Raw genomic sequence first — 17,688 nt, forward strand, 5'->3', positions numbered from 1 at the left:
GTTTGTAAAAATGAAATAGAAATTGAGTGTAATAGAAAATAGAGAAGGAAAAGTCTATAAGAATTCTTTACGTTAATAATAATATTGTAGATGAAGAATATATGATCTTTAGATAGTTTAAATAATAAGATCGAATAATCTAGGAAAAATGATTAGGGATTAAAAGAAGTCAATAATGGTATGATATACTTTGGCATATAAATTTTAATTTGGCATTAAATTTATAGAAAATAGATAATTATTTATAATATATTATTTGTAAAAATATTTTAAAATTATTTAACTTCTCCAGATCATTCCTTATATTTTATTTATATATTAATTTCTTTCTTAACAAATATATCTTTTGAAAAAAATTTTAAACTCAATTTTAATTCTGGACTAATACTATTATTCCAGTTTTATTACCAGAAAATTAATGAAATCAGAAATTGAGTATTGTTATTTTAACATAAAAATATTGATTAATCAAACTTAAACGGACTATAAAATAATTCCTTATGAAGATACTTATTGTTCTTCAGTGTTTATATTTTACTTAATGCCCGACGTTTGCCGAGAGTTCGAAAATCGATTTTCAATAATAAATACCAGTCGTTGGATGTTGGTGAGCGCAAGTACTCGAGCTTGGCGAAGCCACGGTGTAATTTCTCGCCACGTCCTGGCGCTATAGATTATTTTATGTAAATACAGAACCGCGAGTGGTACTTGTCTATGCTCTGTCCTTTTTTCCATCGGATGCCGCTCCATTCCTCTTCTTCTCTTTCCTTCTCCTCCCTTCTTCACGAATCACCATCCTCTCTTCCATCTAGCTTTTATTAATTCTTCGGATAACGCACTTCCTGAAAAGAAAGGGGAATTGATGAGTGAGTAATAATTTAATTTAGAAGAGAACGTCTCGATTAGACGATATTTTAATTTTTTAAATTTACATGAAAATAATCAATAACGTTGATATAGATTTTGCTTAATTTTAATAATAATGATGATTCAATTTGAAATGATTAATATTAATAAATGATTGCGTTGAATTTATATTGTGGTTAATAAAAAAAAATAACAATTCAAAAGATTAATGAATTTTGAATGAATTAAGTATTTTCAATATAATATGATATTCAAATTCGTAATTTGTATGAAAAATAACATAATTCAAAATTCAAAAATATTCTGAAGTAATTAACTTGAATTATAATTAGTGTCGTTACGAAATAACACAAGTCAATAATATAAATGAACAAATTGTCAGACAAATAGAATTGGAAAGTATTCGAATACCGAGCAAGTAGAATAGAACCGTATTCAGTGGTCGGAGTAGAATAGAACGTTGCTTTGTCAGACCAATACGATTGAATCTAGCAAGCAAGATTAATAGTTATTTTTATGCGGCTATTCAAGGAAGGTGTTTGAAAGAGTCAAATGTCTTTCGTGACAATTTTTGTCAGGAAACAGATCATGCAGCATGATATGTTAATAAAATTTAATTAAATATTCTATTGTTATTTATAAAAAATTATTGCAGTGATCGAGTTTATTATACTTTCAACCACTAAAATTTTATTTCGATATTAGTTATCTCGAATATCAATACGAAATAAAATAAAATTTTCTATGAGCAAAATTTATATATATAAATTTATATATAATTTTTATTCTTGTCTTAATCTCAATCACAGAACCAACTATAACAATTTATATATAGAATATATAAAACTAAAACAATCAATAGCCGACAATGAGAACTGTGATTACTATAAGAAAATTCATGAAACATCTCAGCAAAAAACGTATAAAACATGGAAAAACATCCATGCTTCAACTCATTTACGGACTAAGTTGGTACGTGCTACGAGAAATCATAGAGTCAGTCTCCAGCCTACTCAAAGTCAGACGCAAGTGCACTTTGCACACTTGATCTGGTTGTCAGGCACGTTGGGTAGGTGAATCAATCCAAGCAATAATTTCCCAGGATTAATTGGCGAATGATTGACACGGTGATTCGAGAGGCCCTGGCGTGCACCCTTGCCGAGGCTCAAAGCTCGAATGCAGAAGGATAATTGGTTTCGCCGCTGCTGCAGAAGTAGCTCGCGTAAAGTCACTTACTTTGAATTTCCTGACACGAACGGATTAAACATCGGTGTTCCCCCGTAATCGATGCATTTCCATCAACACCGTCAATACAATGCATTTAAACCAAACATTGTTTGATACTTCATTAGTATCTATTTATTACTTGATTTCATTATTAAAACATAAGAGATTTTGTAAAGTGGAATGGTAGAACTTCTTTATGGATGGATAGAAGGAGAAAAATTTTGCATTAATTTGCATTTCTTTTGATAGGATAAGTTACTAGAATTTTTTACTGTAAAGTAATTCTTTAAGATTATTGCTGCTGTATAATCTCATCTATATTCTATCTCTTTTCTTTCTTTTATGTCAATCTCCTTTTATCTTCCATTAATTCTTCGGGTAATAGGCCAATCAGAGCGTAGTAAGTGATAATTAAAATTAGATTAAGACGGTGTTACCTGATTTTTCTTATTTTTATTTCGAATTTTCAAATGATATATAATCGATGCCATGAAAAAATTTATGAACCACGAAATGTTAATTCCAGCGATAATTTCAGCGAAAATCTATAAAAAGAAGCGGATTTAAATTTATTAAGACATGTTAGATCTTTTTTTTTTCAAAAGCATTTCCTTGACTCTTGCGTAATCAAATTTCTTTAATTAAAAACACTTAAGATCTTAAGCATGAATCGAAAATTTAAATTTAACAGTATATATATATAGATATATATTGAATCTTTTTTTTCGAAAAGTTTTTCCTTGACTTTTGCGTAGCCAAATCTCTTTAATTAAAAACACTTAAGATTTCAAGCATAAACTGAAAAGTTTTTGCTTTAACGCTTCAAATTGAATAGGATTGCAAGGAAGCCCTTTGAAGTGGTTTTGCCGGAACACTGCGCCGTTTGATCATGTCTCAAGCGTTATTACATTAAGCAACTTGTCGATTCAGTTGAAAATAGATATTTTTACTTTTCTTTTAAATCATATCCGATATGTTCCTGGAAAATCATGTCAATATTTAACATAGGAAAAGTATTTTATGTATTTTTTATTACATTTCTTCCACATTTAACCAATTTATTGAATTTCAAACTGTGAAATTAAATTAAATTTCTCAAACGTTAAAATGAAATTACACAGATGTACACACTTTATGAAAATTCGATTCAATGAAGATTACCTCCAGGCTATATTGGATTATGAGAATAATATAATAGAGAAGAAAGATTTGTGTGATAAAAGTATTAATATAAAAGTTAATAATTTAAAACTTATGTAAATTAATAAAATATTTAAATTAAAATTATATTATTTATACAATTACTGCTAATTAATGCTATTTATTATTATATAACATATTAAATTTATATATAATACAATTATTTGATAAAAATTTTTAGGTAAAAGATATCTAATAATGAAAAATAATAATTTCCTCATGATCAACGAAAATCTAAAGGGATAAATCTATAGAAATAAGTTAATTTCGAGATCTCGAAATTTTCTGAAACTCAAATAGTTTCCTGTTCCACATGGAAATTTTTGCTTCCTTTATGATTTGTAAATTCGAAACTCTCGATATTCAGATAAGGAATAATTTTTAATAACTAACTTACAATAATATTAATTTTTTTATACAATAAATAATAATCTATTTCTTACATCGTTGATAGAATTTAAATTTTGTATTAATTTGCATTTCTGCTTTTACGATAGCTCCTCTAAAAAAATAGAAATTTAATCTTTTACAAATCAAAAACAATACCCCAGAAGAAAAAAAAAGAGAAGGAAAAGAAAAGGAAAAGAAAACACAAGTTTTCCAAAGTTTCCATTTTCCAAACTTTTCAGTTTTGAGAGTTTCTAAGCCTGGTAAAGTTTCAGATTCGAGTTTCACGAATCTGAAAATCAGGTTTCGACCTATTCTTGAAGTTTACCCAACTCCATCCCCGTTGCACGAACGTTGTCGCGTGGCTCCTTTACTAATCGACCGGCAGCAGCGAGGAAAATTCGTGGAATTTCCAAATCGCTTAAAACAAACGTGTCGCTCCCATTGTTACGTTCACTTTCAGACCGTGCTTCGTGTTAATCGAAGCGAGATGGATTCCTCTCGCGAAATTCCTGACAGCTCTTGTAAAATGAGAACTGAAGCACGACACGTGCGACACCTTCGTGAAAGAACGAATTTCGAGTGCGATCCTATTACTTTGGTGGCGTCGTTAAACGACAACAGTATTGTTAATGCGATACCAGGAATTACCGTGAAAATTATTTGCATACACTTCTTCTCGGATAGCTCGCGTCCCATTCGCGTTTTTGTTGTAATTAGCGGGTTAAATGCCTCTTGCTGAGATTAAACGGTAATCTTCTTCACATTTGGAGCTGGATGTTTGAAATAAGTTAAAAATGAAATTTAATAGAAGATTGAAATGTTTTTACGAGTAAATGCTATTATTTTATTATAAATTTTATTTAAACTTGAAATATTTATTATTCGTTCAATTGAAATTTAATTGAAGATCATTATATTTTATTCTCTCTTTTTTGTTTTTTTTTTTTTTTTTACATTAGAATAGAAATAGATTGAGTTTTTTATGTTATAATGTTTTATGTTATAATAGTATTGGAGATTGGTTATTCGATGGTATCATTACTTAAAATTATAATAAAACATTATATAAATGAAAATTTATTACTGGAATTTACTACTTGAACTCAATTTGAATTTTAATTAATGAGTGTCCATTTATATAATATAATTAGAAATATTGTATCTTTGACACAATTTTTGTTCTCGATAGAATGTATTCAAATATTTTTTGAAGGATAGTGCCAGTTGCACGTGATGTAAAAGATAGAACATCTTTTAAATTTGTTCCATTTAAATGAAGTATCCATTCGCTCTTTCAAATTCGAGTACTATCGTATGAAATATCAAGAGAAGCTGACTGAATCGATAACAGTAATTGAAAGGAATTTTCATACGTTTAATTAGATTATAGGATTCTGTGACCTGATTGAGAAATGACGGATTCGACATTCATGTAAATGAAATTTACATGAAAGTTTTATGAATATTTATGACATGCGTCAGAAATTCTTTTCTCAACAAAATCAAATACCAATTGTAATAATAATTATATCTTGTTTGACTATCTGTGTCCAAAAATATGTAAATAGAATAATTTGTAATTAACAATATTGGAACGAAGAGAACATGTCGAAAATTCTCGCTTCTTCTACAACAAAGAAGGATAAACAAAAGAAAAGGAGAGAAGAATCTAAACAAACGCTAGAGGGCAGCACCAGTCAAGACATATCGCGTATTTTAAATTGAAGCAATATTAATTAAAAATATCTTCTATCTAATAATATGAAAAATTATTATTGTGTAAGTTATCAATATTTAAATTTAATGGTAAAAAAAAGATCAATCAATTTCATAATTTCAAATTATATACATATAATTAATATCTTATTAAATTATTGAAATCCATGGATTTCTATATTTGTATTCTCGTTTTCCTTTCGAATACAATGAATCTTGGTCAAGTTATGCACCTAAAAGAAATATTCTTTAAATCCAAAGCTATCTCTTTCTTCTAATTTCACAGGATGTATAACGAGCATCCAGAACTCGCAATATATTCGAGCAAGTCTTTCAGAAAAGGCATCCACTTGAGATACGAGAGTTGGGTAACTGTGCTCCTCCCTTTAGAGAGATCTCATCGATCTTTCGCTTCCTTCAAGCCTGCCCGCTTGCTTTACCATTCATTTCCGTTTTTCGTAATTCCCTCGTTGTGGTTTCTGCCTTTAGACAGCGCGTTATTTATTCGAGACGGAATACACCAAGTTCCGTTTGCACACCACGAGAGATCATTTGCGCCAATTTAAAGGAGCGCATCGTGGGGATGCGTGTGGTATAATTACGGTAGATTTCATTCCAAATTACATGTTTCGCGTTTCAGATAAATCCTCGAGCGTTTTCCAAGTGTGTCGTGGAAAGAGGAATGTTATTTATTTAACGTAACTTATAATTCGTTAAAATTTTTACCTTCTTTATTATTTATGTCATTTTTTATATATTTATGAAAGATGAATAAATTTATTCAGTTATTTAGTCGTGATATCAAAAAGGTATTGAAGATTTAAAAAGTATTTCTTCTCAGTAATGATCATAGACAACTGAGAAGACAACTATCTCAAATATTCTTTAGTTTTGATACATTACATGCTTTGATAGTATTGTCCTCAACATACTACTACATATATGCAATTGTTAAATACCAATATCAATACTCAATTCTTTTTTTATTCTTTTTTCCATCGAATAATAGTATTATATATAACAAAGACTACGAATCGATAATTTATCAATTTAAAACAGCAGATGTGACATGGATACGAAATTAAGTGGTGAAGGAAAAATTTAATGTTCCTCCCTTTGACAGATTCGCACGATGCGTGCTCTCACGCATCTTCACAAAGAGGGTTGTGGAGGATAAGCGCTGGAAATTTCGAACAGACACCCTTCACATTCCTCGATCCTTGTCCGTCAAAACTTGAGAGAAATGTTGGCTAATTCCTGACTGGAAAACAAATTCGAACGAACACTTTTTTCAACTTATCCAGGACCTTCTCCCTCCCTCGTTTATCATGGTCGAGTTTTTATTTTCGTTCTCGACAGAGTGTAAAGGAATTTTTCAATTAGTTTTGCAAACATGGGATTGTGAAAAATGGGCTTCTTGAGCAATGTTATTATGCGCGTTATATTGTGGCGAAACCGGATGATGTTTAACGGAATGTAAACAACTCGGAGGTAATTGAAGGAGTTTAAAGTTTTCAGGTGGCCAGGAAAAGATTCTCGGAATCGAGGAGCTCGTTAAACATTTCGCTAGATTAAGTGATGATAATATTATTTGAGTTTGCTAGTTTCGATCGATTAAAATCCTTTTTGAGAATGCTTTGGGTTCGATTCTCAAATATTCGATTCAATCTCTGCGATTTTATTGGTGAATCCAAGAAACACGTACGTATTTGTTCAGCTTGTACAGAATATTGTAATTTCATATTAGCAATGAATATTAAAGAAATAATACTGTATGTTACGTGTTTCAGATAAATCCTCGAGCGTTTTCCACTCCACAACAATACACGTAAATTGAATCGTATTAAAAAAGATATATTGTTCGATGAAGAGATAAATGATTTGCAACATGAAGAAAACGTTGATCACTTCAAATAACAGGAAGTTTGGATACGAGTAAAATTTCAATTTCAAATATACCATTTCTGTTATTAAAACATTTAAGATTTAATTCAGAAATCTATTAAATAATAACAGATTATTACCAACACTTTCAGAATTTTTTTGAAATTTATAGAAAAACTTGAAGTGAAAAATAATCCAAGGAAAACTACGTATTACGTAAAGAGACTACGAAGAATCAACTTGGAATATTAAAAAGTTTCAAATCGTAATTAGTGGGACACCGTTCTGCATCCGATGGTCTGTTATTATTCGAGGCTGGAAAGATCAAGGGGGTCGTAAGGGAGGGGGAGGAGGCAGTAAAAATTTCCAATTTAAATTCCCGCCGACGCGTTTAAAAATTATTAAGACAGCGAGGATGCCTGAGCCGACAGGTAGTTTGCATTCGTGGCCGACTATAAAGATTCCACGTAGCTTCAACGAGTCGGTAATAGAGTCCGTGAGCAAGTCTCGCCGGGTGCTTGAAAGTTTTTCCTTCTCCTCTCGAAGATGGAAGTGAAAGTTCCTCGAATCCGGAGCATCCTCAACTCTCAGAAGTAATATAGTGCGAACGTATGAGGCTGAAAAGATGATTGAAGATAAATGACAAATGTATATTTGTTTTGGTGAAATCTTATATTTGATTGAGGGAGAGAATTGTTGCATTGGTCAAATATTTAATTGGTTAAATATTTCAATGATGTGTAAATATTTCTTTTCTTTTTTTTTTTAAATTGTCGAATTGTTATGGCATATGATTGGCGATAAAAGATATAATTTTATAGATTTATGATGTTCAAACTATTGGTAGATTGTTCAGAAATAAGAATATTCGGAAAAAAAAAATTTAAATTTTATGGAAAATCTGATTTTGAACGAAATTAAATGAAATGAAACTCCTTGAATTTTTTTCTTATTTGATTTTTGTTAAAAAATCAATGATGTTCTTAGTTAGTTTAAACTTTGAGCTTATGCTGTTGAAACAATTACGATCTTTGTGCTCGATGAAAGTTACTTCATTTTACCCTGTTGTAAAGTCGTAACTTCATTAATATTTTCCTTTTAAATATGGATATATTCGCTAAACAAAGTTCTGACAGTCTTGGATTAAATTAATCCCGATAACTGCATACATACTTACATACGATGATATAAAAGTTAAGTAAAATCAAAATTTACTCTCTCTTATATAAATATAAATATGTATAAATACAATTAATTTCTCCCACGCTCAAACAAAACTTATCTACTTTAAATTTATCCATAAACTAATTTAGAGAATTTCTATCCAAATTTTTATAAATTTCAAATATACACATAAATATTTTGAATAATAATGTGAATTCAAGATGAAAAAAAGATTGAATGTGCAAAATTAAAAAATTAAAGAAAGAGAGAAAAAAATTCTTGATATCACACCTCCATACTTTTAATTTAATAATTACAAATTAATATTTCTCTCCTGTTTCTTTTATCACCCCGAGAGAATAAACCCTTGTTCAAGGTCTTTTTAATCCCGCACAAGCGTCGAACGCTTCAAAGAAATTAATATTTTATAACGAGATTACGAGAGGGATCAGCGTACCTAAGTTGCACAGTACATATGCACTTGGTAAGTCGTTCAGGGAAGCTGTGCACAAACAACGCAAACGTGAAGTTTGCAAACGTACGCCAAGTACATCAACCCACTTCCTCATATTCTTTTTCTTCTTCGCACCACTTAGCTCGCCGGATAAAAGCAACATGGGACGTTTCGTCCCAGAAACGGCGAGACACTTCTCGGGAACGTAACTTCCCCCGTAGAAATCCTTGCTTCGTTGGGGCTTATCGCCATGCAAGCACGGTGGAGAAATACCGTTTTGAATGGTATAATACAAAGATTACGCGAGGGATGTGACTTAACGCGGCTCAATGAAGCTCAGACCGAGTTAATTAAATTTGCTGTGTCGCGGCAAAGACAAGGTGGCGAGGATATAAAAGAGTTGGAGAAGGAAAGGAACGATAAAAGCGAAAGAGACATAAGCAAAAAAATTATATAACGAGAAGAAATGTGCACGGAAGATTAGGAAAGAGAAACAAGAAAGGAAGGTACAAGGTAAGGTACTTTATAAGGAGAGATTAAAGATACGAGGAAAAGAATGTTGAGAGGGTTTATGAATTTATAGAGGTCCATTATTGTTTGCGAGTTGTCAAGAATATAGAAGTATTAAAAGAAAGCAGAGAATATGAAGAACTAAGTAGAAAGAGTAGTATACATCCATAAGGAAATAACGAAGAAAGTTTTGGAAAATGGGTGAAAAAGAAAGACGAGAGAATAGTATAGTGTTAACGTTAAAAACAGATTGATTAAAGAATGATGTTGAGCAAATATCATCGAAAACGCAGAAAGAAGGAATACGAAATAACGAGGGAATCTTTTTATCTCTATTTTTTGAATAAACACGTAAATTTTCAAGATTATCCTCGTGACAGAAGAAAGTATGTAAAGAAAAATAGACTAGTAAAAAAAAAAAAAATGCAGAAAATAGTTACCATAAAATAAAAAGAGGGTTTAAAGAAACAAGAACACACTGTCAAGAAACTAAACAACCGCATAAAATGTGTAAAGAAGAGGGGAATAAGCCCGTGTAAGCGGGAAGAAGAAAGGAAAATAGACCAGAAAGTAGATTGCCATTGTAATGGCGTCATTTCTTCCTTTCTTCCTTTCAACCCTTTGGTAAGAACACACGTCACACGTGTTCCGGATGCCTGGGTTGGTCCAAAGGTGGAAAACGCTGTGTGTATACCAACGTGTAAAGATGGTATAGCGAAACGTTTGCACGTGTTTGTTCACCAGTTCGAGCCTCGAATCGTCGAACGAAGTGTTCTCCGCCTCTCTCGACCGTCACGTGTATCAAAGCGGGTTAAAGTCGACCCGAGCAAACCACCCTCTTCCCCTCCCCCCTCCTTCACCCCTCACGCACACCTCAGCCATCCACTTCACTGAAACATGCCACCCACTTCACCGACGAAATAATATTCCATGTAATCTCCAACGTTCAAACGAAACTTGAGTGGATGCAAAATGTGCGTAAATGAGGTGCCTGCGGCATTGGCGCCATCTCTCACTTGTTAACGTGCCACGCAGACGACACACTCTCGATAAAGCTCGGTTTGTCGCCTTGTCCTCTGCACCCTTTCACGGTAAAGTAATCTTGTGCTTCTCCCTTTTATTCTATTTGTTTTATCTTCTTAATTTATCTCTTCTTTTTTTACCGGTTGAAATGAAGTGTTTTTTAAAGAGAGAAATCCATTTGAATTATTAGATGAGTGTAGTTAGTTTGGTACTGTTAAAAAATATGGAGAGGATTCGCTCGTTTCAAAGTACAGTGAAGATTGATGGTTTGATATGGTTTCATAAACTGTTTGTATTAACAGATTGCCAGATTTTGAGATTAGAAAGGAATTTTGTACTAATATGGAGAAGAAGGTAATTGAAGAATTATAATTTGAGCTTATAAAAATATAATATAAATATATTGCAGATATTACTTCTTTTTTGTAGGTAGTAAAAATTAACAATATATTTTGTATCTATTTTATTATCTATTTTACTTAATATGTACCACTCAAAGCACGAGTTCGAGGTATTATAGAATATCAGATTCATAAGCTAAAGTGAAGTGCATTAAATAATCAAATGCAATTTTAATATGAGTTTATTATACGATGCTCATATTACGAAAAAATTAAAATTTGAAACAATTCATTTGTTCAAACTAATGCCTAACACGTTAATATCGAAATATTATAATATTAGATGAAGAAAGATGACGAAATATTTATTGATATTTTATTTATCTCACAAAAAGGTACTTTTTATTTCAAAATTTGTTTTCAACGCATTCAAGCCACATTATAAGGTAAAAATTTCTCATAACAACAACTCTCATAAAATTACACTTGTTTAAACAACTTTGTGCTAAAGAAAAGAGCTGAAAAAAAAAGATAAAACAAAGATTTTTATTTTCATAGAACGAATTCGTAAAATGAATGAAAGCATATACAAATTTTCTGCTGCTAATGAAATTTGTTTCCGAGTTTTTTTCTTTCTCTCGCTCTCTCTCTCTCTTTCTTTTTTTTAGCACGAACTACTTGATATTTCGTTGTGCTTCGACGCTGAACATAAATTTTTCCCGGAGTAACTTAAACATGCTAATTAAGGAACCACGGAAGGAGCAGAGGTATACGTACCCTGAATAAAAATAGCCGGTGCTCTTTCACCGGACAAGCAACTTACGATGGCCATTGTAAAATTTCACTTCTTTCTGTTCCTTCCCAACGTAAACTATGCCAAATTAACTTGGACATTGTATCCTTTGCGGTCGGACCAAAGGAACACTGTTTCACTTTGGGATAAAACTTTCGCGATCTTTCTTTCCACTGTTTCAGTCCGCTTCCTCATTTCTCTATTTCTTGTATCGTTGTAAAATTAAAAGCAAATAGTAGTAAGAGTCGTTTAAAATTGCCGGGAATAATGCGCGCGCGTTTTTTTTTCTTTGAATTCAGAGAAAGAGACATTGCATTGCATAAAAAGATAATAATTATCTGAAAATGCTTTTGATTTCATTCACATTTTACGCCCGATTTATCATTGATAAGGATCATTTACGAGCCATTAAATGATATTTAATTCTTCATAAGATTTTTTATTAGCTCGAATTAGATTTAACAGCACTTCGTTTTATTAGTTTTAATTTTAATTAAAATTATTAAAAATTTTAATAAAACTTTAAAAAACATTTTTATGATGAAAGTTAATGATCCGTGCTTTAATGTTTGATTTATTAAAAAAATGTAGAAATACCCGGCAATAGAAAATTATTTATTATATTTGAAATAATACTATGATTAAAAAAAAAAAAGAAAATTAACATGAAATAAAATTTCTTCAATTCGACGAAATCTATAATTACTGGGGAAAAAAAAGATACGGTCGTCTGGTTTGCTCATTAATTATTCTCCTATCGTTTATCGTTTATTTACTGTATCGATTATCGTTTATTTCGAGCTGGAAAAGCGTGCATTCGCGGTAAAAAGTTGAAGCGATTTCAAACAGTTGAATGCCATCTGATTCGATCTTTGCATAAATATCGTGGAATGAGGCGAATAATTTGAAACTGAAATGAAAATGATATTTAACGATGAAATTTATTATCGTTAATTTCCTTCGTTAAAAAAACACGCGAATGTGTGATACATATAATATTCTTTATCATTTTATTGGAAATTCGTGCAAATTTATCACTTTACTGAATTTTTTGTAAATTAAATACCGTTTAAATAAGAAATTGTTCGCAATATGATAAATCGTACAGAATAATCAATTGGATCGATAAGAAGTTATATAAATAAATCAAATTTTATTTCATAATATATTTTCAAATATCTAAAATATACGAAAGAATCAAGTATTCAAAAAGCGAATATTCGAATAAAAATTTGAAGAATAACAACGAGAAATATATTCATTAAAATCTAAATAAAAGATATAATTATAAAAAGATTATAATTATAAAAAGAAAGTTTTTAATTAAATGTTTTTCCGTAACTTTTATCAAATAAATTATTATTCAATCTAAATCATACAATTGATCAAAACAATAAGAATTATCGGTTCAGAGAATCTCGGTTTTAAGAAAAGATAATGTAACGAAATGAAATTAAGAATGAATGAAACTTGTTTCTTAAGTCTTTTAGTTTTGTTCAAAAGAAAACGACTTGGCACAAAAATCTTTCTTCAAAGTAGCTTCTCTTAATAATTGATTCGATTCGAAGAATAAAAGTGAAATACGGTTCTTTTTCTCATTCGTTCTTTGTCAAATATATAAATTATGCATAAGAAAACAAAAAAAAAAAAAAAAAAGAACGTAAGTAACTTTCACAAACAAATAATTTAGCAAGGCTGGTAAAAGAATAAAAATTGGTTAGCGGCATTATTCATCTCAGTTCAATTCAAATTAATTATATTTCGATATTGAAAATTAACGCGATTCGATCTTTTCTCTGGGAAAGTATTTTATAAATATTTTATAAATCTACGGGGAAGAGCAGGGAGAGCAAACAAGCAGTGATAAATTAAGTTCAATTTTATTTCTTGGAAATTTTGCCGTAATTAGATAAAACAATCAACGTCACAAAGTAAAATGAAACTTACTTTGTATGAAAATTTTCCATTCATATAATTATTCGATTCTACAAATTCCTCCATTATTATTTTATCCTGTTATAAGGATTACTTTCAATCTTCTTTTCTCTCTTGAACGTAATCTTAAAATGGATTTATCGAATGGAGAACATTTCCGTCTTAAATTCTTCTTGAACTTATCTCATCTATTCTAGAAATTTTCCCCATTTTTTATTCATCATGATGTAACATGATGCTCTTCTAAGATCTTCTTGAGATGAAGACCTTCTTGATTCCCTCACTTTCGTAAATCCTATAGTTAGAAAATTTTTAACCCCTTCAACAAATCTATTATAGTGCTTCAATCAATCTTTTTTCTTCTAAATTAGTAACCATTTCTAACTTGAAATCTTATGAAATATAACAATAACCACATAATATAACGATACTGATGAAAAAATATTTTCAAAAAATAAAGGATTAAAGCATTTACAGATCAACTGGATATCCTAATTACTCCTAATTAAACCTTATTTTTTTTAAAAACGAAACATTGAACGAAACAACGGAGTCTTCGACTCCAATCTCCCAACGAACCAACGACATCTCGTCACGCAACAGCACTGATTTCAAGTTCTCTTTTAACAGTGACCTCTGGCGCGTGAGTCCAGGGGTTGGTGGAACAGAAGAGTTGGATAAAAATGGGTAGTTCACGTGCCCGCGATTACGGCTAATTATCGTAGGGTTAATAAGCCGCGACGATTGCGAGCGGCGCCGGTGGTGTAGTGGTGCTCCTCGCAGCGCGAGGGGGTGAATTTTATGCAAGCCTGCGCGCGTGAAACGCTCGACGGGGACAATCGTCTCGGAGAGAAACAGCTAGTTACAGCGTCCTAACTGAAACGGGTCAGAAGTTGAAGCAATTAGCCCAGTTTGTCGCTAACACGGAACAACAATGCCAGGAAGTTGTTAATGATGTCGCATTGGCCACCGTCATTCTGCGATTTAAACGCTCGTATCTTGTTTTCATACAAGCTTTGTCGATACACTTTATATTTTTTTATGCTCGATTTTCATGATGGATTCAAATTTAGATCGTGAATTTTGATGAAATTAAATCAACAGAGAGAGAGAGAGAGAGAGAGAGAGATAGATAAATAGAGAGAGACAGAGTTTAAAAATTATTTTATCATTGGCGAATACATTTGGCAGACACATTTGGTTTTTCAAGTACATCTAGATTTTGGCTTGAATAGCTACTGCTGTGCTATTATAAGCTCAATCGTAATCGTAGAAAAAAAACGTGCCAACCTCTACTAATTATCAAGTTGCTAAGCAGATCATTCTTTCTCTCCTACGCTATTACAAACTTTTTTTGTATTTTGGAATACAGTTTTTATTATTTTTTGCCTCTAATTCTTCTTTGCAAAAATCTCAACATTCTTTTTTTTTTTGCATTTCCAAACCGCCTCTAATAACGGGGATTAATTATAAACGAATAGCGATACGTCGAGAGTCATGATATAATTTCGCGAGTGGGGGTGTGGTAAGGGTTGAAGCTGCCTGAAGGAAGCCTGGCGAGATAAGAACGGAATTCCTGTTGCCGGTTTAATCGCCTTGCAAAACGTTACGTGCGCTTAATTAGCTCTGCCCTTGTGTCAGTTAAGAGGCTTCCTTCTTTGTTCATCGTACAAGGTGCGGAGGGATGTTCTTGCGCGTCTCCTTTGGCAGACAGACTGGCTGGAGCAAGCTTCAGAAATTGCTTTTACGAATTTTGTTGCGCTCGTTCCGCCGCGTGTTGGATAATCACGTATTAGACTGTCTTTCGCGAACATTTGCAAACGCGATTCCGATTCGCGATAGCAATTTTGTAGGCATAACTTTATCCTAGGGAATATTATGCGGAATTAACGCGTATTGTGGATAGATTCGAGTTTGGATTAATCGTGCAATGAACGCAATGTTGTATTTTGTTGAAATATTTTGATTTATGAGAGATTTGTATGTATGAAAAGGTGAATTATAATGGATTTTTGAGGATTGTGACAATGCTCTGGGTTTATTTAGAAAATTAAAGAGATTAGGAGTATATAAATTCAGTCAATAGAATAATTATGGAACAAGTTATCTAAATCTATCGATTTAGAGCTGTACAAATTTGGAGAGGCGAGTGCAATCAAAGCTTGTTAATCAAATAGATTTGCAGAAGAGTTTTAGATTTAGAATTTGTGATCTGGTATCTGGAATTTAGGGAATCTAATTTGTCCCATTTAGAGTCCAGGGTTTGAAATTAGAGGTTTGGAATTTCAGGATCCAGAATGCCCACATTGGATCCAAAATTCGTGATCTAGAATTTCAGGTTTAGAATCTTGTTTTTGAAACATAATATTTGATGTACGATTACTTTAATCAAGACTATTCCATTGTGATTGTTATGTAATATTAATTATTTATCAATCTCAAATCTTTAGAATGGAATACAATTTTTTCGATTTTAAGCATTATTATTCCTAATCATTAAGAATATACGATGTTATAATACGATTTTTAAACAAGCTGCAATAAAAATTAACAGAATTTAAGATAATATTATTTTAATGCGAATATTTTTCTATCCAACTGAATACATGATGATAAAGAATGAAGTGGTCTATAAATTTATCGATTCACTTTGGATATCCAAGTTTGTCAAAGTAAAAAAGTGAATCTTCCTGAGTGTGGCACCGAAGAAATATAATGACTTCCTAGTGAGCACATGCACAACATCTGGGTCCCCAGTTCTAAATCTGCTTGCGACAACATTCTGTATTAACATTTTTTGCAAGATGTCTGCTACAAGTACAAAAAGTATTACGACCATTATGCTAATCGACAAGGACACGTGTTTATAATGGCTTATTTTTTTATATAGCCGATATTATGTCTCTTCGATGCTCCCATTTTTGTCAGCCGGATCCCTTGAATCCTCCATAGATATCCTTGGGGATTCAAAAGTATTCAAATTTATAATTGATTTAAAACCTTTAACCGTATCTTCTATATTAAGCAATTTGAGAAATCGTAAAGAGATCTCGTTTTCTACTTACAAATATTTATCTTTATCTTAAGAAGATCGTGATATAATGATTAAAAAATAATTTTTCGCAATCAAACGGTATATATTTATTAGGAAATTAATATAATTATAAAATAAAAATTATTAATAATCGTTTTAGCAACGCAAATATTCATAGCATAAAAATTTTACAAAAAGAAAGATAAATAAACATATATGAAATAAAAATATAATTACTTAATGCATATGATCATTTGGCATATCTTGCAGAAAATTAATCAGTAACGAGAAATATTATAACAACCAGACGATTTCTCAAGGGCGATAGCGTTAATTACGCCTGCAACTTCTTTGCAAGGAGAGGGCAATTAAGCGAAAAGTCGCATAAATATCTCTAGATCCGCATCGTGGCCGGTTTAGGCAGAGAAAGAAAGAGTTAAGAGTTTTCAACGGTTCCCCCTAGGGGTCCCTAGATGGCAGCATCCAGATATGGCGGAACGTACGGCGAAAGCTTATTTCCTCTTACATATTACTTTCGAGCTCGGTCGTTCTTCGTTATTGCGCCCGTTTAGGCCGTCGCAAATCTTCCAACTCGGCTGTCGTGGAAAAGTTGTCTCTCCTTTTAATGGAAACCTCCTCGGTTGATCCGATCGCGACGAATAAATTGAACGAGGAGTCCCATCCCATCCCATCCCATCCCACAGACATCGCCCGGTTATTTACGCGAATTGATAATAATTGAATTCGATATCCGACTCCTGATCCAACTCGCGCCCGATTTCCGCTTAATTATGAAATCGTCGCGGGAATTCGAGACGATTAAGCGAGTGAACCGCTTTAATGCATACTAAACGGAACCGAACGTAAGTTCAATTCAAGTGAAATTCTCTTACTGGGGATGGACGTACTTTGTTCAACTTCGAGGATTCGATGCAGATCGAATATTCGAAATGGAGGATAGAATCATTTCGAAAACGATTTATTCAAGGCGCGAATGCAATTATGCAAAGTGTGCGAGTTTTCTTATTATCGTTTTTTCATTTATCATTCTTGAAGAAGTTTTTATTATCCATTCAGTTGAGTCAGAATGTTATATCAAAGATAAATAAACAATGATAAACTATATTGTAAAAATATTCTGCTTAATAGT

The 17,688-nt window shown here is 31.8% G+C and overlaps 1 protein-coding gene across 2 annotated transcripts in view; it reads right to left on the bottom strand.

Annotated features, from left to right (window-relative positions):
* Positions 1-340: 340 nt before the first annotated feature.
* The window catches only part of LOC122710817 (semaphorin-2A), a 545,106-nt gene continuing 527,758 nt past the window's right edge, over positions 341-17,688 (bottom strand). For both annotated transcript variants that reach the window (XM_043928957.1, XM_043928955.1), the window contains one exon: positions 341-842. In XM_043928957.1, coding sequence (XP_043784892.1) covers positions 790-842 — 53 coding nt within the window. In that variant the 3' untranslated portion in view covers positions 341-789. The remainder of the gene's footprint in view (positions 843-17,688) is intronic.

Source organism: Apis laboriosa, unplaced genomic scaffold, assembly GCF_014066325.1.
Source record: "Apis laboriosa isolate Shangri-la unplaced genomic scaffold, ASM1406632v1 scaffold157_cov153, whole genome shotgun sequence".
In the NCBI taxonomy this organism is placed as follows: domain Eukaryota; kingdom Metazoa; phylum Arthropoda; class Insecta; order Hymenoptera; family Apidae; genus Apis; species Apis laboriosa.